General features: G+C 33.4%; 2 protein-coding genes across 2 annotated transcripts; one reads left to right on the top strand and one right to left on the bottom strand.

The window, feature by feature from the left end:
- Positions 1-700: 700 nt before the first annotated feature.
- On the top strand, positions 701-5968 carry LOC147388327 (WAT1-related protein At5g07050-like). Its single transcript, XM_086420318.1, has 7 exons — positions 701-938; positions 1317-1379; positions 1675-1791; positions 3183-3417; positions 3746-3904; positions 5415-5594; positions 5912-5968. Exons 1-7 carry the CDS (start codon positions 712-714, stop codon positions 5966-5968), a joined length of 1038 nt encoding a protein of 345 aa, XP_086276444.1. The 5' UTR covers positions 701-711.
- A 9639-nt stretch (positions 5969-15607) lies between these two features.
- LOC147388326 (oxygen-dependent coproporphyrinogen-III oxidase, chloroplastic-like) lies at positions 15608-23804 on the bottom strand. The gene is made up of 8 exons (XM_086420811.1): positions 23045-23804; positions 20038-20113; positions 18409-18503; positions 17480-17563; positions 16899-16986; positions 16654-16778; positions 16439-16537; positions 15608-15812 (listed from the first exon to the last, which is right to left on the bottom strand). The coding sequence occupies exons 1-8, from the start codon at positions 23588-23590 to the stop codon at positions 15744-15746; spliced, it is 1182 nt and encodes a 393-aa protein (XP_086276937.1). The 5' UTR covers positions 23591-23804; the 3' UTR covers positions 15608-15743.
- Between the last annotated feature and the right edge of the window lie 571 nt (positions 23805-24375).

Here is a 24375-nt window from a genome sequence, read left to right as displayed (position 1 = left end):
TTAAATGCCCAAATCTTCAACTTCTCATCAAAATCTTTGATTTTTCTCTCAAAAATCCATCATCTTCAAGCTCTCATTATCTTTAACCTAGACCTTTATACAAAATTCAATCATCCTATTTTTTTTTTGATAACCGGGCATCTCTGTATATAGCAGACCAGGCTTGTACCTGAGCTTTGCCTAGTCCATAGACCATGGTCTTGTCTCAGGGCACATGCAATGCCCACACATCATACTCACCAAGTAAGTGAGGGTGCGCCCTCGTTGGTGGCCTCTGAGGAATTAATGCTCATACTAGGTATCAAACTCACAACCTATAGGCATTAATCGTTTATCGGTCCAAAATTGTCGTTGAGGCAACCTCTCAAGGTTAATTCAATCATCTTTTACTTTTATAAAAATCCTCTTTCACTCTTGAGGTATATCGGTTAAGGTAAATAAGATGTCAAGGTTGGAGATGACTGATTTTGGGAAGGACAATCAAAGGTTTTTTTCTTTCTAAAATTAGATGTTGAAGATTTGGACATTTAGATCATTTCATATTGTCGATCAAAAGAGTCTGAGGTCAAGGGCTGCAGGTTATCAGTTTGAAAACACAGGGGGTATCTCAGATATGTTTAAAAGATTTGAAGTGGGAATTACACATGTAAGAAAGACTTATAATACAAGAGCAAGTAACTATGTATGTGTGTGTGAGAGAGAGAGAGAGAGATGGAGGGAGAAGAAGAGAGGACTGACGGAGGAGGAAGAAGAAATCTTTTAATATGGGAATGTTTGCAGCCTTATATCTTAAACATATTTGGAAATTTTTGTTTTGCTGGGTACAACATAGTTTCTAAGGTCTCACTAGACAAAGGCATGAGTCGATATGTCCTTGTGGTTTACGGTCACGCCATTGGAACCTTAATCACTGCTCTTCTCGTCCTACTCTTTGAACGGTTTGCCTCTAGATCTCTTCCCTTTCTTCTATTTTTCAATATAATGTTAATTAATTCATGTCTATTGACTTGCTAATTAATTTTTGAGTTAAATCAATTCGATAAACATTCAAGTCAAGTTTTAAAATTATGTTTTAATTATTTAAAATTATTTATATATTTTAATAAATCTAGTATATATTGGCCAAATCAGTTTAATGATGATCATACTCATCTCCGTCATCATCATTGATTCATTTTTTTATTTTTCATTTTTCATTTTTTTTTTCTATATTTGATGGTTACAATCATTTTATATCAACTAACAAGGAAATGTCCTATATATGACCAATCAAATGGCTTAATAATTATTTTAATTTCTTAAATGCTTCATTGCAGGACTAATGGATCCATGATTAATATAACAATCTTCCGCAATATCTTCTTATTGGGCCTTTTAGGGTAAGTATGACCATGTACATGCATCCAGCCATACAATGGTATGTGCCTTCATGATGTACCCATCTTGGGTTCAGGAACTTGTTACATGGTATATTAATATCAAAACCTAGATCTTTTTAAAATGATATTAATCAAATTGATTAATGCCTGAAATCTGTCCAGAATAAAAGTATTTCCTCCAAGTATAGCATAGTCTTATCATAATCAAATTGTAGCTGTTTCCAAACATCCTTTAATTAGCATTAATTTAAGTTTAATTATGAAGTTAGTAACGTTTTATTCTAATTTGTTTCAGACCAGTATTAGGAAGGACGATGTACTTCGCAGGACTAGAATATTCTTCACCAACAATTGCATCCTCAATGGCAAATCTTCTTCCATCAATTACATTTATTTTGGCAATTCTATGTAGGTATAACTTCATATAATCTGAAGGCTCATGCTATATCAATATTAGGGTTCCACCAAAAAGATCTCCTTTGTAACAACTCATCATGATCAGACGATCTCAACCCTATGTTTTAGTATGCTATCTCGTAAGTTTGATGAAAACCGATGTTTAAAAATCATAATGATGATTAGACCTTAATTTGATTGAATCAACTTACATGTAATATAGGGTCTGATTTTGTTGACTTAAGAAATAATACACGATCCCAACTGTGTATGCACATCATCCAATGGTTAGGATTTATGTGAATCCTGGTAACATATCTCAATGATATTTATCTCTACGATAATTTTAAACCATTTGGTTTTGTATTTACGCGGTCAAGATCTTGTGTTATTTCTTGATTCAACAGAACCCAACCCTACGTTTAATATATAAAATGTGTATGGGTTTCTTTCCTAAATTGTCTTCATTTATATATATATGGGAAATGCTAAGGTCCAAGACCTCATGGGGACATAAACATTTTCTAATAATATTCCTATTCATTTTATCTTTTAATAAATAAATAATAATATGTTGGTCTTTTATATAATAAATACTTGTTTGCATTGATTGCCAAATCATTTATTGCAAACAAGACATTTAATTTTAAAGATTAAATGCCCTTAACCTTTATTATGTGAGAAACAAGTATTTATTATGTAATTGAAAATTTATTATGTAAAAAGACTAATATACTCTTATCTTTTCACTCAAAGGAAAAATTGATAGGGCTATTTTTAGGGGAAAAAAGTATTAGAGAATGCTAATGTTCCCATGAAATCTTGAACATTAGCATTAAATCCAATTGGATCTTGGTCAGGTTTCAATTAAACTATTTAATTACTAAATCCAATTGGATTTGATCGGGTTTTAGTCTAGTTTTTTATTTTATTTTTGGAAACCAAGGTGTCTGGGTCAAGATCTTGTGTTATTTCTCGAGTCAACGGAACCCAACCCTATGCTTAATATATAACATACGTATGGGTTTCTTTCTTAAACTATCTCTATTTAAAATTTTAATATCCAATTATACTGTTTAATTACAAAATTCAATTGGATCTAGTCAGATTTTAGTCTAGTTTTTTATTTTCGTTTTGGAAACCAAAGTGTTTGGACCTTCTTTCGGGAAAATCCCTGACGATGGCCAACAATGGGGTTTGAACTCTAGACCTCTCGCTTTGTGGAGGAAGGCTTTGGCCACTACGTCCAACACTTATTGGTTAATCGATCTAGTTTTCAAAAAACTGATTTGGAAATAGTCTTAATATAGGAGATTTTCTATGCGGGACCAATTGAATTGTGATGTATGCCACCTGTCCTTATCTTATTGGGTAGATTGAATTTGTTATGGGATTTTGTGAATTTAGGATGGAGAAAGTTGATATTAGAAAAAGAAGTAGCCAAGCAAAGATTGGGGGAACTCTAGTGGCCTTGGCTGGTGCTACACTCATTACCTTGTATAAGGGTATTAATGTAATTTCCCCATTGCGACATCCTCATGGTTCTTCTACTCAAAAGGTGTTCATGGAGAAGGACTGGATCAAAGGTTCCCTCTTGCTTGCCACTTCTTACCTTTCATTAGCAGCTTTTTATATCTTGCAAGTAAGTGATGGATTAAGGGCAAAATGGTAATTTACTTTCATCAATGTTGCAATTTTTTTACATTTGGCCTATTAATTAATCCTTCGTTTTCCAATTTGAATAATCAATTCATGAATTGGTACAGAATGAATTATCTTGTGTCGCAAATCATTTTGGATCCTCGAAATTCATTGAATATTTTTGTTACTTTTGATGAACTTTATATATATATATATATTGAAATATGAATATTTAATTTAAGTCCATTGGACTAAGATAAATTAGGAGTTTGACACGATGAGTTTCAAACTATGAGCATAAATCAATGATTAATTGAATTGTCACACAGACTTCAACAATCAAGAAATATTCGGCCCCAATCACTCTTACCTCATTAACATGCTTAATGGGGACATTGCAAGCAACAATCGTAACGTTGTTCTTGGATCGTAAAGCTTCTTCATGGAGGTTGAAGGGGGCTATTAGTCTTCTCGCTCCCATCTATTCTGTAAGATTCTCCATCTAATCTTTATATATGCATGGTTGTAAAAGAAAAATAAATTTTTTTTTTCGATGTATGATTGTACATTTTGTGGGAAAACTATTTCTTCTCGGTCCAAACAAATTTTCCCCTCCCCATGAAAATGATTTTCCCATCTCATGATGTTGTTCTCTCAACATCAACCCTAACCCCAAAACTAAAAATCTAACTCTTTTTGACATTTTCCTAGGTGCCATCAAACATGGAATTTATTTTGTCAAGCAATTTATTTTTTTAGACTATCTTCTTGAGACATTCATATTTTCCATGAAAACGTTTTATGTGCAATTATACAAACACCTTAAGGTGTGTATGACCACTTTCTTGAAAAAATGATTATGAGAAAAGAATTTTTTCCATAAAATATATTTGACTATTTGTGATTGCACCTAGACACCTCTACAAGGAGAGTTGGTTTTTTGAGCTTTTCGATTTTCCAAGAATCATTTTTTCCTATGGAGCTTGGGTGGGAAAATATTTTCCTCCAAGGAGAGAAAAAAAATTTCTTCAAGAAAATATTTTTTTCCGTAATAATGTTCCATCATTCACTTACAAACCTACAAATCATGTTTTCTTGAATAAAAGCATTTTCCGTGTATTGGTCTATTTTTCTTTAACCTGTGGGTCTAAGACTAGATTTTGAAAAAAAAAAAAAATAATAATAATAAATCTAGAATTTTTGGCAAGAGGTTGATGTTGAGAAGTCCCACTTTAAAGGAACCCTCCTTGCATCATGACACGTAACTTTATTGATTTATTTCAGGCCATAAAGGGTTTCTTCAAAATTTTGAAGCCGACTGGCCACTTCAAAGTTTTTTTCGATGATGGGGGCATTGGGAAAAATTTCTTAGTATCTCACAAAAGACTACGGTGAAGGGCATATAACATCAATTATACCATTCTTATTATTTATTTATTGAGTTGTGTTGGAGTAACATTGAAATGTACATTGATTCTCACATTGCTGATGTGGAGATGTATACATAATCATAGATGTTTTTTACTCGTATCTCGATGAAAAGTATTTGTGATTTTGCACGTATATCAAGGTCAGTGATGTGAGAATCAATATATATTTTAATGTTACTTCAGCATTTTTCTTATTTACTTTTACCAAAATGGATATCTTCTAAGATGATATTAAACTCAATTTAACCCTTTTTTTTCCTTAGAAAGGGTACCCATTTATTTGAATTAACTTTATATTATTGTTTTCAAACTGAAATAAATCCTAAATCAGTAGTTTTGGGCTTTCCATAATTTGTGGAAAAATAAACATGGTCTCTTATGAAGGCTAAAACAGTAAAATCACATGTGTCAGGGTGACCATACAGTAAGTACCCATTTTGGTAAAAATAAATTATCAAAATGGGTGTATTTCATATATATTTTAAAAATACGGTTGGGCAAGTAATTTTTACCTAAAACATGCCTGTTCTCGTAATGTTCTCTTCTTTTAATGCGTGGGACATGGTAGAAAATCCATAACAATAAAGACATTGCAGGGAATTATGATATTTGGAGTGACAACCTACGTTCAAACGCTGGTGATACGGAAAAGAGGTCCAGTATTCCTTACAGCTTTCCAGCCTTTATGCACCATAATAGTAGCTGTAATGGGAGTGCTCATGTTCGGAGAAGCCCTACACTTGGGAAGGTAAATTTATAGTTTGAAAAATTATGAAGTGACTTCCTACAACACTGCAGTGATGTGGAGTATATATAAAATTGTGGATGCAAAAACTAACTCCATCTCGAGATTCTCCCTAAAGTAATTTTTCCCCCTTTTTTTGTTCTTGTGGGAGGACCTACAACAAAATCACTTCAACGTCCAAGTTAGAAGTTTTAGTACCTATCCCCTAGTGTATTATTGTCAGAGAGGATTTTTCATACCTTTTTGGCATGCTGCCCTCTGGTACTTATAGAGTTTTTTGCCCTTAAATCTTTCTAGATTTCCTTCGTGATTCCCGCCAGAGTAGTTGCACCTGCTTAGCCATTCGCCTTGATTTCTACGAGAGCAGTTACACCTAATGCCCCAGATTTTACGGGATTTTCTCCGACCTTCACATCAGTGTCGCTTGGGAGATCGATTAACTCATCACACAATTCGATTATTCGGTTACAATTCCTCGAGATTGCCACATGTCACTTGTTCGAAAAATATCCTCCACAAAAATCATAAATGTTTTTCCTCGAGATATGAGTGAAAGGAATCTATGGTTCTGTGCATACAACCACATCAACGCATTGTTGAATGCAATGTCGTGGGAAGTCACTATAGAATGACTCTGTATAATTTTTGAAATCCGGTGATTCGACTCTATACTTTCCTTTCCAAAGAGGCTGACAATGGATTGGATCAGGTCTAGATCGGATTGAGGTTGATTTGGTACCAATCCGATAAATATCATATTAGGTTCTTAATGATCTGGTTTTATTGAAGCTTATACTAAGATCCAAATCCGATGCAATAACAATTGGATTGGGTCTGGGTTTGGGTCGGCTAAAATCCAATTTGATGTACAAAATCTAAATACATTTTATATATTTAAACAAACATATAATAGAATTTATATATTGTCTAACATTTTATCGGATTAGATCTTTATCCGGGATCAGGACATGATTGATCAAGATTTGATCTAATTTATCATATCGGAACCTTCTATGATCAAAACCATATTGGATCGGATTCAGGTCTGATCTGATCCATTAGTTCCATAACAGCCAATGCTCCCCTACCCTAACTGTTCTTTTCTTTTTTGTTAAAAAGCCCAAACCCGATCCAAATATTGCTACCCTTTAGGGTCGTGGGTCGGACTCGGTCTTAGAGTTTGTAAATCGGTCTGGCCAGACCCAAGCCCTAGCCTACCCCCATTATTTTCTCCATGAAAATGATTTTTCCAATAAAAAAGCATAGAAAATTTCATTTCATGGAAACCCATTTTCTCACCAACTACTATATTCCTTTTTTGTTTGCTTATTAGATATTCAATAAATTTGCTCTCATATACTCTCATTTTTATTTTCTTGAATAAAATAAAATAAAATCATTTTCAGTTTGATTGGGATAATTTTGATATTTGTGGGCTTGTACGTGACATTATGGGGAAAAGAAAGTGAGAAAGAAATCGAAGTAATGGAGAAACTAAGGGATGATGAAGTTATTGGGATGGAGATGGAACCACCATTGCCGATTAAAGAGAGAAGGGAGAAGTAATATATTATGCAAATGTACATAAGTTCAAAACAAGGTTCATTCTTATATGGATTGTGTCCTTTTTTCTTTTTTATTATTGGTAAAATTTGTCTTTAATGAGTTCAGTAAAAATAATAAGAAATGTTTTTCCTGATTTATTTTTGTTTATTTATTTATTTTATTTTATTTGCTCCTTAAAAAAAAAAATAAATAACCATTTTTTTTAGTCTGACTAGCCTTATTAAGTTAGTAAGAATTCCACCCTTACTATGGGTTGTTAACCTCACCTTGTGGCATCTAAGAACATGATCCAATCTCACAGAATTGTATAGGACAAAATTATATTAATTTTGAAAAAAATAAAAAAAAAAAAAATTTATTTTCACCATTGAATTTTAATTTTAAATTCAGGAGTTCCCTTCAGCATTCGTCCAATTTCAAAATAATTGAAAGTTTTTTTTTGTTTTTTGTTTTTTTAGTTTTTGGGACCTATGCGTTGTGGTGTTGGATTGCTAATGTGGTAATCCATTTGAGCTAAACGACTCTTGGTAAGTTAATAAGGAATACATTTCTCAATTTTTATGAGAGCTTTTATTGCCATACTCAGAATTGGGTAAATAAATAAGTCTTTGCTCGGCATACCACAAACTTTTGCTAACACCACCCGAAGATGTGTGATATATATATTTATTAGAAGAGTATCTGGGTTAGTTTACGCGCACCAACTATTCCCTCCTCCCCTAAACAAGGCTTGCGAAACAGGATTTTAATCCTGCGGTCCGTGACCACTGATATTAGTAGTCGGTGGGAATCGAACTTGAGACCACAGGGAGAGCACACCCCTTGATTTCAAAGTGCTACCACTCGGCCACCCATTTGATTAAGATGTGTGATAGTTCTTTGGGTGAATCTCTATTTCATGTGTTGAATATGACAAAATTCCAAGTTTGGTACATTGTTCATTTTAATTCCCAAAACATGTTTTTTAGCGAACCTGTCACTTTTATAATCTACAAATTCGTGAGTTCGTTACTTTCATTATCTACAGATTCGTAGGCAAAATACTAGTGATTTTTTCATACCAGTGATCTCGCTGGTAATTTATCAATGAATTGGTTGATTATAAAAGTGACAAATTCACTAAGAAAACATGTTTTGAGAATTAAAGTGAACAATGTACTGAAATTGGAATTCTGACATAACTTTAACGTATTTTGGGAAAAATCTTTAAGTCGGTGAGTCTCCATTACTAGAAAAATGACCATATAGAATTCCGGTTTTGAAATATGGACCATATAGAAAAATCGAAAAATGAGCTCACGAACAATAAGATAAATAGACTTAGTTTTTGTCATTCTCTTGTATAATAAAATTCTTAAGAATTTTAAGGGTTTTGATTAAGCAACGCTCGAAAATCTAAAGCCAAGAATACAAATAACTAATTGAATTCATTTGCAAGTTTAATACTTACGCTGTTTAAACTATTATGCCTTAAGCAACTAAAGCATTTACGAAACGGTGGTATAACATAATAATTGAGGGCCACATATCTTATCATATATAGATTGGAGATTATAAGATTTAAATTTTTTTTCAAATGCATCTTAAATAACAAGTTCAATTACAATTGCAACACCGCAAGATTGGAGACTAGGTATTGAATTCTTGGTGGGGATAATATTATTTTCATTTGCAGCCTCTAATCAACGTTGTCGTCATCTAGTTAATTAATTGGGTTAATAATGTTGTTGATTGAGTTAATCATTTTGCTGATTGAGTTGATTATATTCTCGATTACGTTAATCGATCATTATATATGGCTTAATATCTTGGGAAATATAATCAACCCAAATGGTGGCGACAAATGCCATAAAAATCAATTTTCAAAGAAACTAATTCGGATGCTCATTCACACTCATTTCTAAAAAAAATGATGACGACTCCAAATCATCGTAGTATTGAGGCTCAAGTGATGAATTTCTCATGTCTGCACAATTCATCATTATTCGTATCTAAATTTCTCGTCAGAGTTTTCCTCTTAATTCTCTTAGTTTCCGCTTAATCATTCGTAAGAGTTAATCTTAAGTTCTTTATCTTTCATGTTACGTCTATAACTACAGCACTAATCTTTGTTATCATCTGCTCACAATATCAACGGAAATTTTCACATATAAGAAAATATGAAAAGATGGAGTAAAAGATCAAAATAAAGAAAATGCTCGACCAAAGTGAGCTTCTTAGCTCTCAATTAACTATGATGATTCAATGGGTTATCTTTCCCAAGATCTTGAGCCACATACACAACGTGAAAAAAGCCATAAAATTTGACGGTCCAAGGTAGTCGAATTTCATAAAATTTGAAGGACCAAGGCGTCAAAATTTTCATTATCAAAAAAAAATTTCCACGGACCAAAACCGTTAAATTAATGAAAGATGGGAGAAATTTAATAACTCTAAGCCATCGAATTGGGGATCATCAAAAATTTCAACAGCCATAAACCATCAAAATTCGTTTTCTAAAATTTGTGGGCTTTGGCCCATCGAATTTTCTTGTCAAATTTTTTAGTTTTCCCATAGTGATATCATTATCAATCAATCCCATCAAGATGTTCAACATTACGTTAATCAATTCAATCGACAAGCTGATCAACCTAATCAGCAATATGATCAATTCAATGAACAAAATTATTAACTCAATCAGCAAGATGACGGCGACATTGATTAAGGGCCACAAATGATTATAATGTTATCCCCACCAATAATGTTATACAACTAGATAATTGATAACAACTGAAACTTACCATCTATACCTAGTCTTTATGATCTATTACAAATATAGATTACAATAATTAAAGGTGAAGTTAATTGTTTCCCTTGCCGCGTTTCAATTGTAATTGAATTTATCATGGAAGATGAATTTGAAAAAATTTCAAATCCTTTAAATCACCAATCTAGATGTGTTGGGATGTGTGGCCACCGATGATTAGGTCATACCACCGTATTAGGTTACACCACCGCAACAGTGGTATAACACTATCATTGGGGGCCATACATCTTATTATATATCGATTAGAGACTACAAGATTTGAATTTTTTTTCAAATTCATCTTAAATACACAATGTGAAGAAAGCCAAAATTTGACGGTCGTGGGCCGTCAAATTTCATAAAATTCGACGGATCAAGAGGTCGAATTGGTGTTGAATTTTTCATTGTCAAATTTTTTTTCAACGAGCCAAATCTGTCAAATTAATGAAGGATGAGAGAAATTCGACAACTCTAAACCATCAAATCTGGGAACATCAAGAATTTTGACGGTCCTAGACCGTCCAAATTCAAATTCTAAAATTCGTGAGCCTTGGCCCGTCAATTTTTTCTGTAGAATTTTCCAGTTTTCATGTAGTGATAACGAGTTTAATTACAATTGTAACCCCGCAAGATAAACAATTTAATTCACCTTTAATTATTGTAATCTATATTTATAAAAGATTACAAAGACTATGTATAGATAATAAGTTTCGGTTGTTACCAATTATCCAATTGTATAACATGCTTGGTGGGGGTAACAACATTATCTTTTACGGCCCTTAAATCAATGTTGTCGTCATCTTGCTGATTGAGTTAATAATTTTGTTCATTGAGTTGATCATATTGTTGATTAGGTTGATCATATTGTGAATTAGGTTGATCAACTTGTCGATTGAATTGATTAATAGATTGTTGATCATCTTGATGGATAGATAGATAATGATAGGTGGCTCAAGATCTTGGGAAAGATGACCCATTGAATCATTTAGGTCAAATGAGAGCTAAAAAGCTTATTTTTGTTGAGGCTCTTCTTTATGCTGATCTTCTATTCCATCTTTTCATATTTTCTGATATGTGTAAACTTTCATCAATATTGCGGGTAGAGAATAACAAAAATTAATGATGCAATTGTAGTCGTAACAGGAAAGATAAAGAACTTAAGATTAAGTCTAACGAATGACTAAGAGAAAACTAAGAAGATTGATAGGAAAACTCTGAAGAGAAGTTTAGATACAAATAATAATGAATTGTGTAGGCATGAGATGTTTATCACGTGAACCTCAATATTATGATAGTTTGAGTCCCCATCATTTTTTTAAGAAATGGGAGCGAATAGGGATCCGAACTAATTTATTTGAAAATCAAATTTTTATGGCATTTGTAGTCATTCTCATTAATGAAAAAGATATAATCTTTCTAAATCTACCTAAGATCTAAGTAAAGAGGTTTGATTAGAGAATAAAAAAAGTGTTAGACACCCCATTCTCTCCACCAAACCACCTTTAACTTGGTTATTTTTTGTTTTGTTTTTTTCTAAAGAACACGATGCATGACGGAGATGGTGAGTGCATTTAGTGAATAATGTATCCTTTGAAAAAAGGGTTTGATATTAATGTGAAACACGAAGGGATATTCTATTGAGAAGGATACCACTATGGAGTTTACACTTTTTACATGAGTTAAAATGTTAGTTTAGGTTTTAGGAAAATTCATGATTGGAGTAATATTATAACCATGACCTTAATGTATGCATGTTATAGCTAGGAACTTAGTGATTCAACCCCTAAAATAAGAAACACAACCTTCCATCATTGTCATCCATTTGTGTTGTGTATAATATGATGCATGAGAAATAAGGTTAATAGGGACCCCTATTCTTTCAATAAAATCACCTCAAGCATTCCATGCTCAAGGTTGAAATTCAACCTACTCAAGATGAGGTAGGGTTCTCCATTACATTTTAAGGTTGTCTAAAATGAAAATAAAGAGATGTAATAGAAAAATGGTGAGAGGGGAATACAATAAACTTTGCAAAGTAAGCTATCCTAACCCACCTTGTATTCTATATATTTTCTTCTTCTTTCGATATCTTCAATGAAAGTTCTTAAAAGATGAGAAGAATTTAGAGTTTTTTGAGGAGTGAAAGGTTAGAGAATGATGTACGAAATTTTTAGAGAGCTTAAGCTTTAGAAAGAGTTGAGTAGAGAATTGGGTAGAGTTTAGGGTTAAGAGATTGGGGTTTGAGAACATGGCTTTCTCATGGAAAATGGGAGTTTATGTAAAAGTTTAAAAAAAATTTAGGGGTAGAATGATCCAACCCTAGGGAGCTTGATAAATGATATGAGAAAGGTGTAGAAAACCTTTTTGATTTGCAATTTTCTTGGGGACAAATGAAGGAATTTGGCATTAGGCCTCTAAAATCAAGTCATTTGGTCAAGTTATGTGAATTAGGATATGTGGTACAAATTTGGTGGCTATAGAGTGATAGGTGGAAAGTGAGTTTGGGAGAATGTATGAGAGAGATATGTGGAAAGGTGATAGATTGGGTCTCATGTAATTATCTTCATAAGTTAAGGTAAATAATAAGAGGCAAAAGTGTTTTTGGGAGGGTTAATAGGAGAATGGCATGCATAAAGTTAAGCTTAGGGCATTTGGTAAATATTTAGTAAAGTAAGACTAAGAAGATGTTTTTGAAATGAGTCAATGAAAGAGTTCCATGTATGTATTTGAAACTTTCCTAACTTTTAAGGTTAGAGTTGGAAGTTCTCACAACTCTAAGGTATTTTTTCCAAAGGCCTAAGCATCTTTTAGGTTAACTTGAGCATTCTTGGGATTTTTCAAGAGAGTTGACCTTCCAATGAACTTAAAGAGTTGCCCACCAATGTAAATCCTTATTGGGTGTTGGAGCTTATGAAAGACCTCCATGTGTTCTCTTTTCAGGAGAAGGATAAGACCATGGGTTTTTATTTGCATGGATCTAGAATGGACTATATATTTAGGTCTTAGGTTAGGGTTAGAGTTTGGACTTGGGTTGTAATTGGACTTAGAATAGGCCATGGGTTTGGATACTTGGACTCAAGTAAATGGGTGTAAGCTTAGATTGGAGATGAGTTTTGATTGAGGTAGAGAGTTAAGGACAAGGTTTGGGTATTAAGTGAAGATGAGATAATGCATGTATGAAAAATATGTCAAGTTGCAATTATTGTCGACTGTGGGCCTATTGAAGGCATATAGGCTTTTATTTGAAGTCGAATTCAGGATTCTTGAAAGGTTGAATTTTTCTAGGGGGATCGTATAAATTGGGGTGTCTATAAACGGTAAAACCTTTTAAGTAAGATGTGTGATAATTGTCAAATTGATGAGAAACTCATTGAGAATGTAATGAAAAGGAAGATAATTTGTTAAAGATGCCAATCGTTTATATTATTTTAAGTGTACAACCTGTTATGATTAACGAATTGTACTTAATATAAGCTTCCAAAAAGATATCATCTTACTCTACATAACATAACCTTTTATTGTCTCTTACAAAAAGATGTCAATCGCATATGCATATCAGTAAGCTAAATCAACTTGATTTTGGGCATTCTCTTGTATATTGAAATTCTTAAGAATCTTTAGGGCTTTGAATTAACAACCCTCCCAATCCCAAGCTAAGAATACAAATAATCATTTGATTTCATTTGCAGGTTTACTACATATAGCCTTTAGTGTATTGTAGCTGAGGCAGCTAAAGTATTTAAGCAACAGTGGTATAATCCATTTATCGAGGGGCCACACATCATATCATATATAGATTTGAGACTATAAGATTTGAATTTTTTTTCAAATTTATCTTGAATTACGAATTCTAATAGGGTCACATCAAGTCATTTTTGAGATCGTAATTACACAAGATTTATCAACACGTAATTGCTATTTCTCCTTAAATAAACACAAATTATACAAATATACCAATTTCAAAGAGCTAATATAATTTCTAATTAATTGCAGGTAAAAAGGTCAAATTCGGAGATGAATAAAAATGAAAATAGTTTTCATTACAATGCTCGAGCTAAGATGGATTATCCACCCAAATCTCGGAGCAAAAATATGCCACGTCACCGCACTACGGTGACCTTGTGGTGCTTAGTGGTAATCTTGGGGAGATTAGTCTCGAGATTCGTACTAAAGTTTCTAGACCCTTTGGCCGTTGTAATGATGGATCTATCTCGCATCAACTAGAGCAAATTTGACCCTCAACCTGAAAGAAATTTTATAAATAGAAGGATTGTCTCAAAGATAAAAGGCCCTCTCCCTTATTCCTAATTTTGCTCTGTATTTTATGTTTTGTGAAAGAGAGAGTTCTTTTAAAGAACCCTCTCTTCTCTTTTCTTTTTTATTTCTTCTTGTAACTTTAGGTCTAATTCTTAGTTTATTTTGAAGCTTTGTAATGAAGGATGATCTAGCTAATGTTCAGATTTAAGATCAATGAAAAAGACCTTTCATCTTTATCATCTCTCATCTCTATTTTATTTTCTTATTTATTGTTTATTGCGATCATCAACGGCTAGACCCTCCATTAGAGTGGTCAATGAAGCTGGAGCAATATTTTCTCGCATAGTTAATTTGTCATTTACCTTATACTTCATAGTTTTTATTGTGAAAATTCTTAAGTAGGGATTATTGAGTTGAGTATTTGATTTCCTAATTTTGATGATTTATCCTTAGATAAGCTCAAGCTAAACCATGCTTTACCAAGAACATCAAATACAAATCCTTTAATTTCATCTTATCGATTTATTCACAAACTTTTAGATTTCATTTTGGATTTAACGGCTTGATCTTCCGATCTATCAACATTAGTTTTGTTGAAGGGATTGAGACAAGTAAATAACAAATTGATCTAAGGAGAGGATTTGCTCAAGTGGATTTGATCGTTTTAAGATTTACATTGCATCTTCAATTCTTAATTTAATTTCATTTTCCTTCTTAGCTGTAATTTCTCTATACTTTGTTTTTAATTGGATTTTTAAAATCTATTTTGGTTTCAATTCGAAAGAAGATCCGAATCAACTATTGTCCGTGTGGAACGAACTTTGCTTACTAAATTTTTTATTATTTGTCCATTTTCCATCTGCAATCAATCTACAATATGTACAAGTTCAACTACAATTGTAACACTGCAAAGACAATTAACTTCACGTTTAATTATTGTTAGTCTCTTTTTGTAAAAGATCATAAAGACTAGGAGAGACGATAAGTTTCCATTGTTATCAATTTTCTAGTTGTATAGCATTCTTGATGGGGATAACACCATTAAATCAATGTAGTCATCATCTTGTTGATTGGGTTAACAATCTTGCTGATTGAGTTGATAATATTGCCGATAAGGTTGATCATCTTGTCGATTGGGTTGATTAACGTGATGTTGATCATCTTGATAGGATAGATCAATCAATCATGATATGTTGCTCAAGATCCTGGGAAAGATTACCCATGGAATTATTTAGGTCAAATGAGAGCTAACAAACTCTTTTTTTCATGGCTCTTCTTTATCCTGATCTTCTACTCTTATGTTTTCTCACGTTGGCTTATGTGTGTAAACTTCATCAAAATTGCACGCAGAGGATAACAAAGTTTAAGATTGCAGTTGCAGATGAAACACAAAAGATGGCAACAATGGTGAGAAACAAAAAGAAGGAAATAATTTATTTATCCCATAACACTTGATAATACAACTTAAAATTTCCTCTAATGTGATTACAAACCAGGCTTAGCTACAAAACATCAGGGTGCTTCCTTTCCTTCGAAGAAGAAAATCAAATCCATTCTTTTGGGTTAATGCATGCATCTAACAACTTCCATTCTTCGCTTCCCTTCTCAGGTTGCTGGCAAGTAAAACATCGAAGTATTATGAGTACGTGAATTTATCAAGAATTCATGAAACACATCAACCAACAACAAAGCCGTATACCAAAATTTTCGAGTCAGCTAAATGAATCATGCTTTTTTTTTTTCATTTAACTTTGTCCAAAGATAAGTTTTTAATATTGGAAGTGAATTCTAGTCAGACCTAGGCCTGATCCGAGTATATACATAATTAGATCCGATTTTTTTTTTATCCGGATTCGGATCTGTATCCAAATCTGACTCAGATCCAACTAGATAAAACCATATCCGAACCATTTACCTTTCACTTAATCTGGACCCAGATCCCAGTCCAACCAAATTGCTCGAATTGGGTTGGGTTGGATATTCTGTATCATTCAACATTTTTTTACTTCTATACTTTCAAGGGACGTCAAACCATATTTGACCCATTTCATCATTCGGATCCTACTTCAAGAGTCCAAACCCACTAAATTCAGATTTCGTATCACTCCGTTTTCAGATAAAATTTGAACCATTATATGCCCTAGTGAGTTCATATCTGCTTTCACTATCTCCATCCAAATTCTTTTGGATCTGATCAAGATTCATGAAAAAATATCCACCAATTGAGAAGAAAGCTTACATGATCATATTCCCATCGTGCGGTTAGCGGAAGAGAAACAAGAATACTCTCAATTCGACCTCCAGTCTTTAATCCAAACGTAGTGCCCCGGTCATAAACCTTTGTAGTCGACCAAAAAAAAAAAACAATGAAAGGATGGTTAAATTCAACTTAATTTTAAAGAAGAGTTGTGATTAGGTAATATCTGTTTGGATCTTTAAAGGCAATCATTCTACCAAGTTGAATTCTACGTAGCGCCCCCTTCGTAATTGCTGCCAAGCTTTGTGTTGCTCATTAAATGGCAGATCCTTTCGTCGCTCTATGATGGGTATGTACGCAGGAACTACAGAGTTTGTACATTCTGCAAGAAAGCATCAAGAGTAAAATATACAAAACATGAGGATCTGAAAACCACGGAAAAAAAAAATTGTTGCAATAGACCAGAACATGAAATTTTCGTTATATTTTCTAAAGGAACTACCTGTAGCAAAGGAAAGAAGCATCTCTTGGTCATAGTCATTAAGGTCATCAAAAAATATTCCTCCAAGCCCACGCCTTTCACCTCGGTGCTGCACGCATGTTAGCCTTAAATAATGAAGCAAAACTTTATTGACAATTTTTCAATAGACATCAACCTTTGTCCATCCTCCAACAAACTTAGAAACAACATCGGTTCCAAAAGAAATAGTCCGTAATTGTGATAAACGTTTCTAAAGGTTCAACCTAACCCAAGTATAGTTCCCCACATGGTTCAAAGTTTTGTGTCATTTCAGAATGTTTTGGTGAAACATTCAGTGTCAACCGAGACCAGAATGAAACATTGACTCCAAAACACAATGTTTTGGGAATCTTTCAGATTGTCTCAAAATGTTTCAATCAAGAACATTTTGTTTTTCGCACACATTGTAGTGTGTTTTGGTGGACAATAAGATAGCAATTTTCCATGAATTGAGGAATTCAAGAACAAAAATAATTGCAAAAGAAAAAACAAGTGTGCGTTATCATCTTTTTGTAACAACATGCAAGGTATGATAACTGGAAGACTTAATGGCAGACATATACCTTAATAAAGAAATAATCATCGCACCATTTTTTGAATCTTGGGTAGAAACTAGGGTCAAATTTGTCACAAGCACTTTTTTGAACCTGCACAGGAAAGTTCATGTCAACCTCCCTTCGGGGATGCAGATGTCATTGCATTAACGGAAAAAAAGAATAACGAGAACAAGCTTCACTAATTGGGGGAAACAAAAATACAACCAATATCCCTCAAAATTTTCTCTGAAATGTTGATGAAGAGAAAAAGGATACTCATGTACTAGTTTGATTCAATGTCAGAGAAGTCAAACCATTGAGGTTATCTTCTTACAGATCCTAAGAAAAGAGGGAAAACCTTTAAATGGTCTTATATCAATCGAGAAAAGGTTTTTATTTTTTTTTCTTTTTAAGATACTAAATTTTGTGGTTATCATGTGTTTTGTGTGTGTAAAAAAAAAATGATGGGTGGTGACTACAAAAAGTCAACACAACTAGACTACATCACTCGTCAAATTTTTTAAAAAAAATCCAGAATTTATGAGAAGAATGAGAAAAAGATTCATTTAGTTGATACAGAAATTTTTATAGCAAATTATTTTCAACTAGAAGGTGGCATGTGCTGAGGTGCAAACGCAGATGTATCAAAAGGGCTTATTTGTAATTTAAAATATTGATTAAAAAAGATTACACAGTAAAAAAAGGAAACTTTTGTAATATTGAAAACTAAGCAACATTTTTATACGGTCATAGGTTAAAATTTTCTTGCTTTTTATTTTTTTACCAAAATGACCCTGATTATATTAAATTTAAATATAAAAGTAGGCTATGGCCACTCGAATTTTGGTGTCGAAACAGTTCTAGTCCACCTTCTCTCATTATAATAGTAAAAGACGAAAAGAAGCTAAACTTCGATCATAAAATGATAGAACACACTCTTGTGCTTTGTGGATTACCGAATGGAAGTGCTTAACATCCTCCTCAAAAATATAGGCAGGAGTCAAATCAGTGCCACCGCCAAACCACCACTGTCTTGGTGCTCCAGCCACATCTGCATCCCCATATTTCACCAATATGTTAAAGAATGTAAAATCCTAAACCTCATTGTGTAAGTTAAAATGCATACAGACAAATGATTTCATTCATGAATGTAATCTAGAGATGCTGAACCAAGTACCAAAAAGAAGAAAACATACTGATATTTTAAAATAGAGATTCTATAGCCACACCAACTTTTAATAATGCCACCCCAAGTCATGTAAATCACCAAACAATTAGCATGCATCTTGGGGTGGCATTCGTAAAACTGTAAAAGTTGGTGTGGCAATGGAAGCTCTCACTTCAAAAATGTAATATTAAAGAAGGCATTTTAAAGGTAAAAATATGACTAACAGCAAGAGGAAATGCACATCATCAGCCCAAAAAACAATTTCCTTCAAAAGCAATCATCTTCAACCTTAGGACACTATGTGTACTTCAACCTTCAAAGCTTTTGGGGAGGTAAAAAATTGATAGAATTTTGGGTAAAAAAAAAATCCAGGATTTTTTTTCTTCAAAAGATTAAGACAAGGTTGAAAACAAAGGATTGAAGATAATGTGAAATGGATTAAAAGTTATTTACCATAAGAGTTTAAATAATTTGAAGATGGTCGACTTGGGAGGAAAAATTGAGTTTGTTTAGCTAGAGATTGAAGATTAACGTATTTAAGTCACTTAGAATTAGTCTATATAAGAGAAGACCAAGGTCAAGGGGGCATCTAATCGATCTAAACTTTGAAAAGAGAGTGGTAAACCAAACTCAAATTTTACCCAAAAAAAAAAAAAATGAAAAACAAAAACGAAAACAAAGCTCTCCCCTCCCCTCCCCCCCCCCCACCCTCAGCCAAAACATTATGAGACAAACCTAAAAATATGAAAATATTTTGAGACAAACCAAAACATTCATCAAAACTTTGACTCCGTCCATGTTCCATAATCCAATTTAAACTAATAAAATAAAAATGACTAACTTCACAATTTCAAAATCCTAGTATGACTTGAAAGATGATTAGAAAATTGAGTCAGTGATTTCTGTATGCAATTGTCACACAAGTTTGTAATGACACTTTTATGATGAAAATACAACAACAACAACAAAAAATATCCCAAAAACTGCTTAACTGCTACTATTTTCAATATGTTGTGCAACTTCCTTTCTTGACTCTTTTTTTCCTATTAAATACTGGAACTGACTTATCTTCTTTACATATTTCTGTGTATGTTGGTAATTGATATTATAGTATATTAGTATCCCAGCAGTGACTCACCAAAAGGAGACACACTTCTAGGGTACCATTTACTTTTATTTCAGTACAAGATCCAGTAAACAATTAAACTTAAAATGGATAAAACAATAGCAGATGAATATTAAAGTGCTTCTATATTTCCTCAAAACAAAATCTAGAAGCCATTATATGGAAAAGAAAAAAGAAGCAAACTTCAAGAAAACAACTCCTTTATGTTATGCTCATACAAGAAGTTGAAAGGAAAATGGTACAATATTGCAAGAATAATATGGGAACTATTGTAACTTGCAGTTGGAGTACCTTTAGGAGCATCAGTTTCAAAGTACCGATAATTAAAATGTAATGTTGGTGCAAAAGGGTTCTTTGGATGCAAAACCTGAAAAAATAAATATAAAAAAAGGTGGGGGAGGGAAAGAAGAAGAAAACTATATGAGATATGAACAAAACTATATGACAGCATGATAATTTGCAACTCAAGCGAATGTGCTTTTTACTATTAGCTTTATACAATGGAACTAAAGTGAAAAAAAAAAAAAAAACATGTACACGCACCTGTTATGCAGTTATGAGCAAAAACAATACATTATAATATAAATAACAGGAATACTTGTACATTGATAATAAAAAATTTGGGTCGAGACTCTCATAGTCACCCATAACCTTTTGGGGCCAGTTCACTGGCTAGTTTGGTTCAATTTCCAGAACACTGTAACAACATGACAAGCTAGAGACATTGCTTCATTTTTTGTTAATATAGTAAGCCACTTCTCAATAGTTTTCAGTAGTGTTGAGTACTATGAGTTATTGCTCTAATTAAGAGAATTATTGTGACTGATATATTATTAGATGTGAACTAGAGAGAGGAATAAGATTTAATTTCCCTAAAAAATTCTTCATTTTCTCCAGAAGAACATTATATCTTATGTTGTATAGTGAAGGTCACAGCTAGCTTAATTACTAAAGTCTACTCATAATGATACCATAGAGTTGGGTCAAATTCCTCAAATCACCAAGTTACTGGTCCCATTAAAACAGGCTTACCAATCAAAAAAAAAAAAAAGTATGCTTTATGACTGATGTCATTGGCAATCAAATTGAATGACCTACTATTCTTTTTATAAATAATATAAGTTATTAAGATTATGCCATTAGTTACCAAAAGTGTCAGGAAGCAGCTCTATGTTAGGAGCCGGAGCATCATTAAAACTATAAGCACCCATCCCGCTTCAAAAAATTTGTAGAACCCTCTCCCCTAGATGACACATGGTGTCTCCACAGAGGTATCCCAAATATTAATGAAAATATAGGGGCGTGCAATGAAAACAAAAGGTGATTTGTAAGGGTTCCTCCAAAATTTTGAAGCGGCCTGACCGCTTCAAAGTTGGTCGGATTCTATTTTATTAATGGAAGCAGAAGCAAGATTCCGGGTAAAAGATTCTTACGACACGGGCTAGATTATCCAAATCTTCATATATAAAAAATAAATCCCACCTAATGGCTCCAAAGCAGATGATTTCATCTCACTACCACTACCTTTGTCATCAAAACCTTATCTCAAATATTAGCAAAACTTAGCTAAATCTTGAAATAATATTTCAACAAGGTTGGTAGTCGAAACAACCTGGGTTTACAAATCTGAGTCTCTCTCCTATCTTCTCTTTAAGATTGTCGGGTATTTTGTGGGTTTAGTACCCCAAAGGATCTAAGGCGTGGAAACATTCTTGGTCACTCCAGTAGCATCAACATTAACATCCGATTTGGACTTTCCGAACTCCTAACGACTGACAACAACTTGACACTACTTTGATTCCTTCCATTAGACCATCATGCATAAAAGGTATGCCTAGAATATGCTAATTAAAAGTCACTAATCTAGGAACCTGACGTTCACATATATCCACAGGCCAAATAATAGCAGATCCTCTGACTAAGCCAATTCCTAGGAACACTTATCAGACTCATGTTAGGGATTTAAAGCTTCACAAACATTGACTAATGATTGTAATGGGCTCTTAGATTTATTACTATCACAATTGGATATTGCTTTAATTCCCATATGATTATGAATCGGTTGTCATTACATTGCATTATGTTTCGAACATATGTCATACACATTTTCATACCATGTGATTTTCAATGGTTTGTCAATACTTTAAACAATCACACTACAAAATTGAAACAAATTTAACAAGTTGCCTTCATCTCTCTTTATAGCTTTAACCATAGTGACAAAATTCTCCCATTTTTCAGAAATTGTGAGACTTCTCAATCTCTCTTGATTCAAAGATCCAAGATTTGAATTGATGCCATGTCATTGATTTATGCTTCATTGATTCCTCCTAAGGATTTCATTTCAATTGGAATTTGGTTATTTATGATATATGATGATCCCTGCTACGCATCCATGGTTGAATGGTTAAAGTGTTGGTATTGACCAAGATTTGGATGCTCAAGTGGAATCTGGAGCATTCCAAAAAATTGGAGATCCAACTAGAAGGGAACAAGTAGTCTGATACAACATTGGGTACCCGAGAAATCTTGAGTTGAATCACCACCCTTTCTTTAACTCTTGCCCTTTCCTTATTTGGAAGATGATCCCAAACAAACAGGTGTGGAAGCTATAATTGTGTCAAGTTTTCGGTTCGCAGAATGAAATCCTTTTTGTATAGTGTTCTGTAATTCTTCGATTCCTCGTGGTCTACCCTCTATTAACAATTTTGGGAATCCCATATAGAGTATGACCTGGATCAGATCGATTCTTTTTTTAATCTCTATACGTGCAATTCCCTCGACACCTGAGGATATTCTCATATTTTTTTGTACATAAGTCTTGATATAATCCTGTATTTTTTGATCTTCCTGCAGACCCTCGAAATGATGACTTTGGGTTGTACCAAGTATGAAACCAAGTAGATTTATTATTATTTTTTTTTTTTTTGTGAAAAAGTAGTGATTAATTCACAATTCTTTCAATCGGTGATTTAACACCGACTTATTCACAAAACTTTCAAAAATCACATTTTATAAATTATATTTTAAGATGAAAAATTGTAATTTTATTTAACATTATGTTAAAATAATAGTACATTTTTTATTTTTTCCTTGATTTTTTCTCAATTTGACAGACTCGTTTTTTTTTTCAAAATTTTCCCTGACTTTTTTACTATGGCTTAAGCAGAATCAATAAAAATAAAACAATAATTAACACCATTCCAAATAAATTTAACAAATTTCAACTCAACTCATTCAAAACTCATGAAAACAATCAAATTATTGCGAAAACGAAAAGAAATCAAAAATCACATACCGAACTAATTCCAGCCGCAAAGAACGGTACAGGGCCCGGCTTGGCCGCCGAATCCTCACCCTTGGCGGCTCTATAAGCTTCGGGAGGCATAATTCCATAAACAACAGACACATTAACACCAGCTTTCTCCCAAACTCCTCCATCTTGTAAAACCCTACTGATCCCACCACCGCCACCAGGTCTCGACCACACATCTTCCTTAAATTTTCCAACTCCATCGGCAATCTCAATCGCTTCACACACACTATCTTGTGCATCTCGAATCATTTTCTCGAACCGAGCCCTAACCGAAGACGAACCAGAGGTTGTCAACGATGGAGAATCTGATTCTCTCAAAAACGTATCTGGTCGTTCATCCTCTTGTGTCTCCTTTTCAATCGCAGCCGTTGATCGGACTTGAACGGTTGTCATGGTCGTTCGTCTCTGCCTCGAGATGCGTGTTTTGGGACATAGGGTGGTTTTGGGAACGAAAGATGAAATTAGGTTTTTGGAAGATGAAGGGATGGGGAAGAGAGAGGTAGAGGTGGAGAGAATGGAAGTCGGCATTGGTGAGTGTTGTGTACCAGTGGCTCACGTTAGCAAATGTGGTGGTGGGGGATTAAACCTGTACCGATGGCTCACGTTAGCAAAACAAAAAAAATGTAGAGGAGATGAAGAAGAAGAAGAACAGTTAAAGAGTTATTAAAATTAGAAAGAAGGGCTCCGGTGGGCTGAAATTCCAACAACGGCCCCTGGTATAATAAGGTGGTAAAGTGGGGGGGGGGGGGGGGGGGGGGACGACGACCTACCAACAGCGGTTTTGGATAAGACGTTGGATTTCATCATCCTATTATGAGTAATGTTATTATACTGCGTGTAGTATATATTATTACAATACTCCAGAGTTATTATCCGTCGCCAATTCATCATGATTATTATCAATTAAACATATTTTTTTCATGATTTAAATAGTCTGGATCATATTACGTATGGGTAACTAGATCACTATAGCTCTTATTGGCACCCCAAATTTACTTATTACACTCCAATTTCTTAAATTATTTATCACACCTCAATTAAAGATTAAAACACACTCTTCAAATATTACAAAGGTTTGGTTCAAATTATAATCTCAACCTAGAAAATAGAAGTCTAACAGAAAAAAAAAAAAAAAAAAAAAAAAGAGAGAGAGATTTTATTGGCACCCCAACTTTTATGTATTCTCGATCATTCGCTTATTTTCTTTATGAATAATGTTGAAGTAATATTAAAATGAACATCGATTGTACATTCTGATGTGGTGGTGCACACATAACCATAGATGCTTTTCATTGAGATACGAGTGAAAATCA

Source organism: Akebia trifoliata, chromosome 13 (genome assembly GCF_017979445.1).
Source record: "Akebia trifoliata isolate Shusen 1 chromosome 13, ASM1797944v1, whole genome shotgun sequence".
Classification (NCBI taxonomy): domain Eukaryota; kingdom Viridiplantae; phylum Streptophyta; class Magnoliopsida; order Ranunculales; family Lardizabalaceae; genus Akebia; species Akebia trifoliata.
Note: the sequence above shows the minus strand (reverse complement) of the source record. Positions and strands in the feature narration are given on the sequence as shown.

Excerpts from the sequence above, each read along its gene's own strand:
- LOC147388327 (XM_086420318.1), top strand. The coding sequence starts at position 712 with ATGGAGGGAGAAGAAGAGAGGACTGACGGAGGAGGAAGAAGAAATCTT. Across the intron at positions 1,380-1,674 it reads TTCTTATTGGGCCTTTTAGG|ACCAGTATTAGGAAGGACGA; the intron begins GTAAGTATGACC and ends AATTTGTTTCAG. Across the intron at positions 5,595-5,911 it reads GAAGCCCTACACTTGGGAAG|AGTAGTTGCACCTGCTTAGC; the intron begins GTAAATTTATAG and ends GATTCCCGCCAG.
- LOC147388326 (XM_086420811.1), bottom strand. The coding sequence starts at position 23,590 with ATGCCGACTTCCATTCTCTCCACCTCTACCTCTCTCTTCCCCATCCCT. Across the intron at positions 16,538-16,653 it reads GCTACGTAGAATTCAACTTG|GTTTATGACCGGGGCACTAC; the intron begins GTAGAATGATTG and ends TCGACTACAAAG. Across the intron at positions 15,813-16,438 it reads CACGATGGGAATATGATCAT|CAACCTGAGAAGGGAAGCGA; the intron begins GTAAGCTTTCTT and ends TTTACTTGCCAG.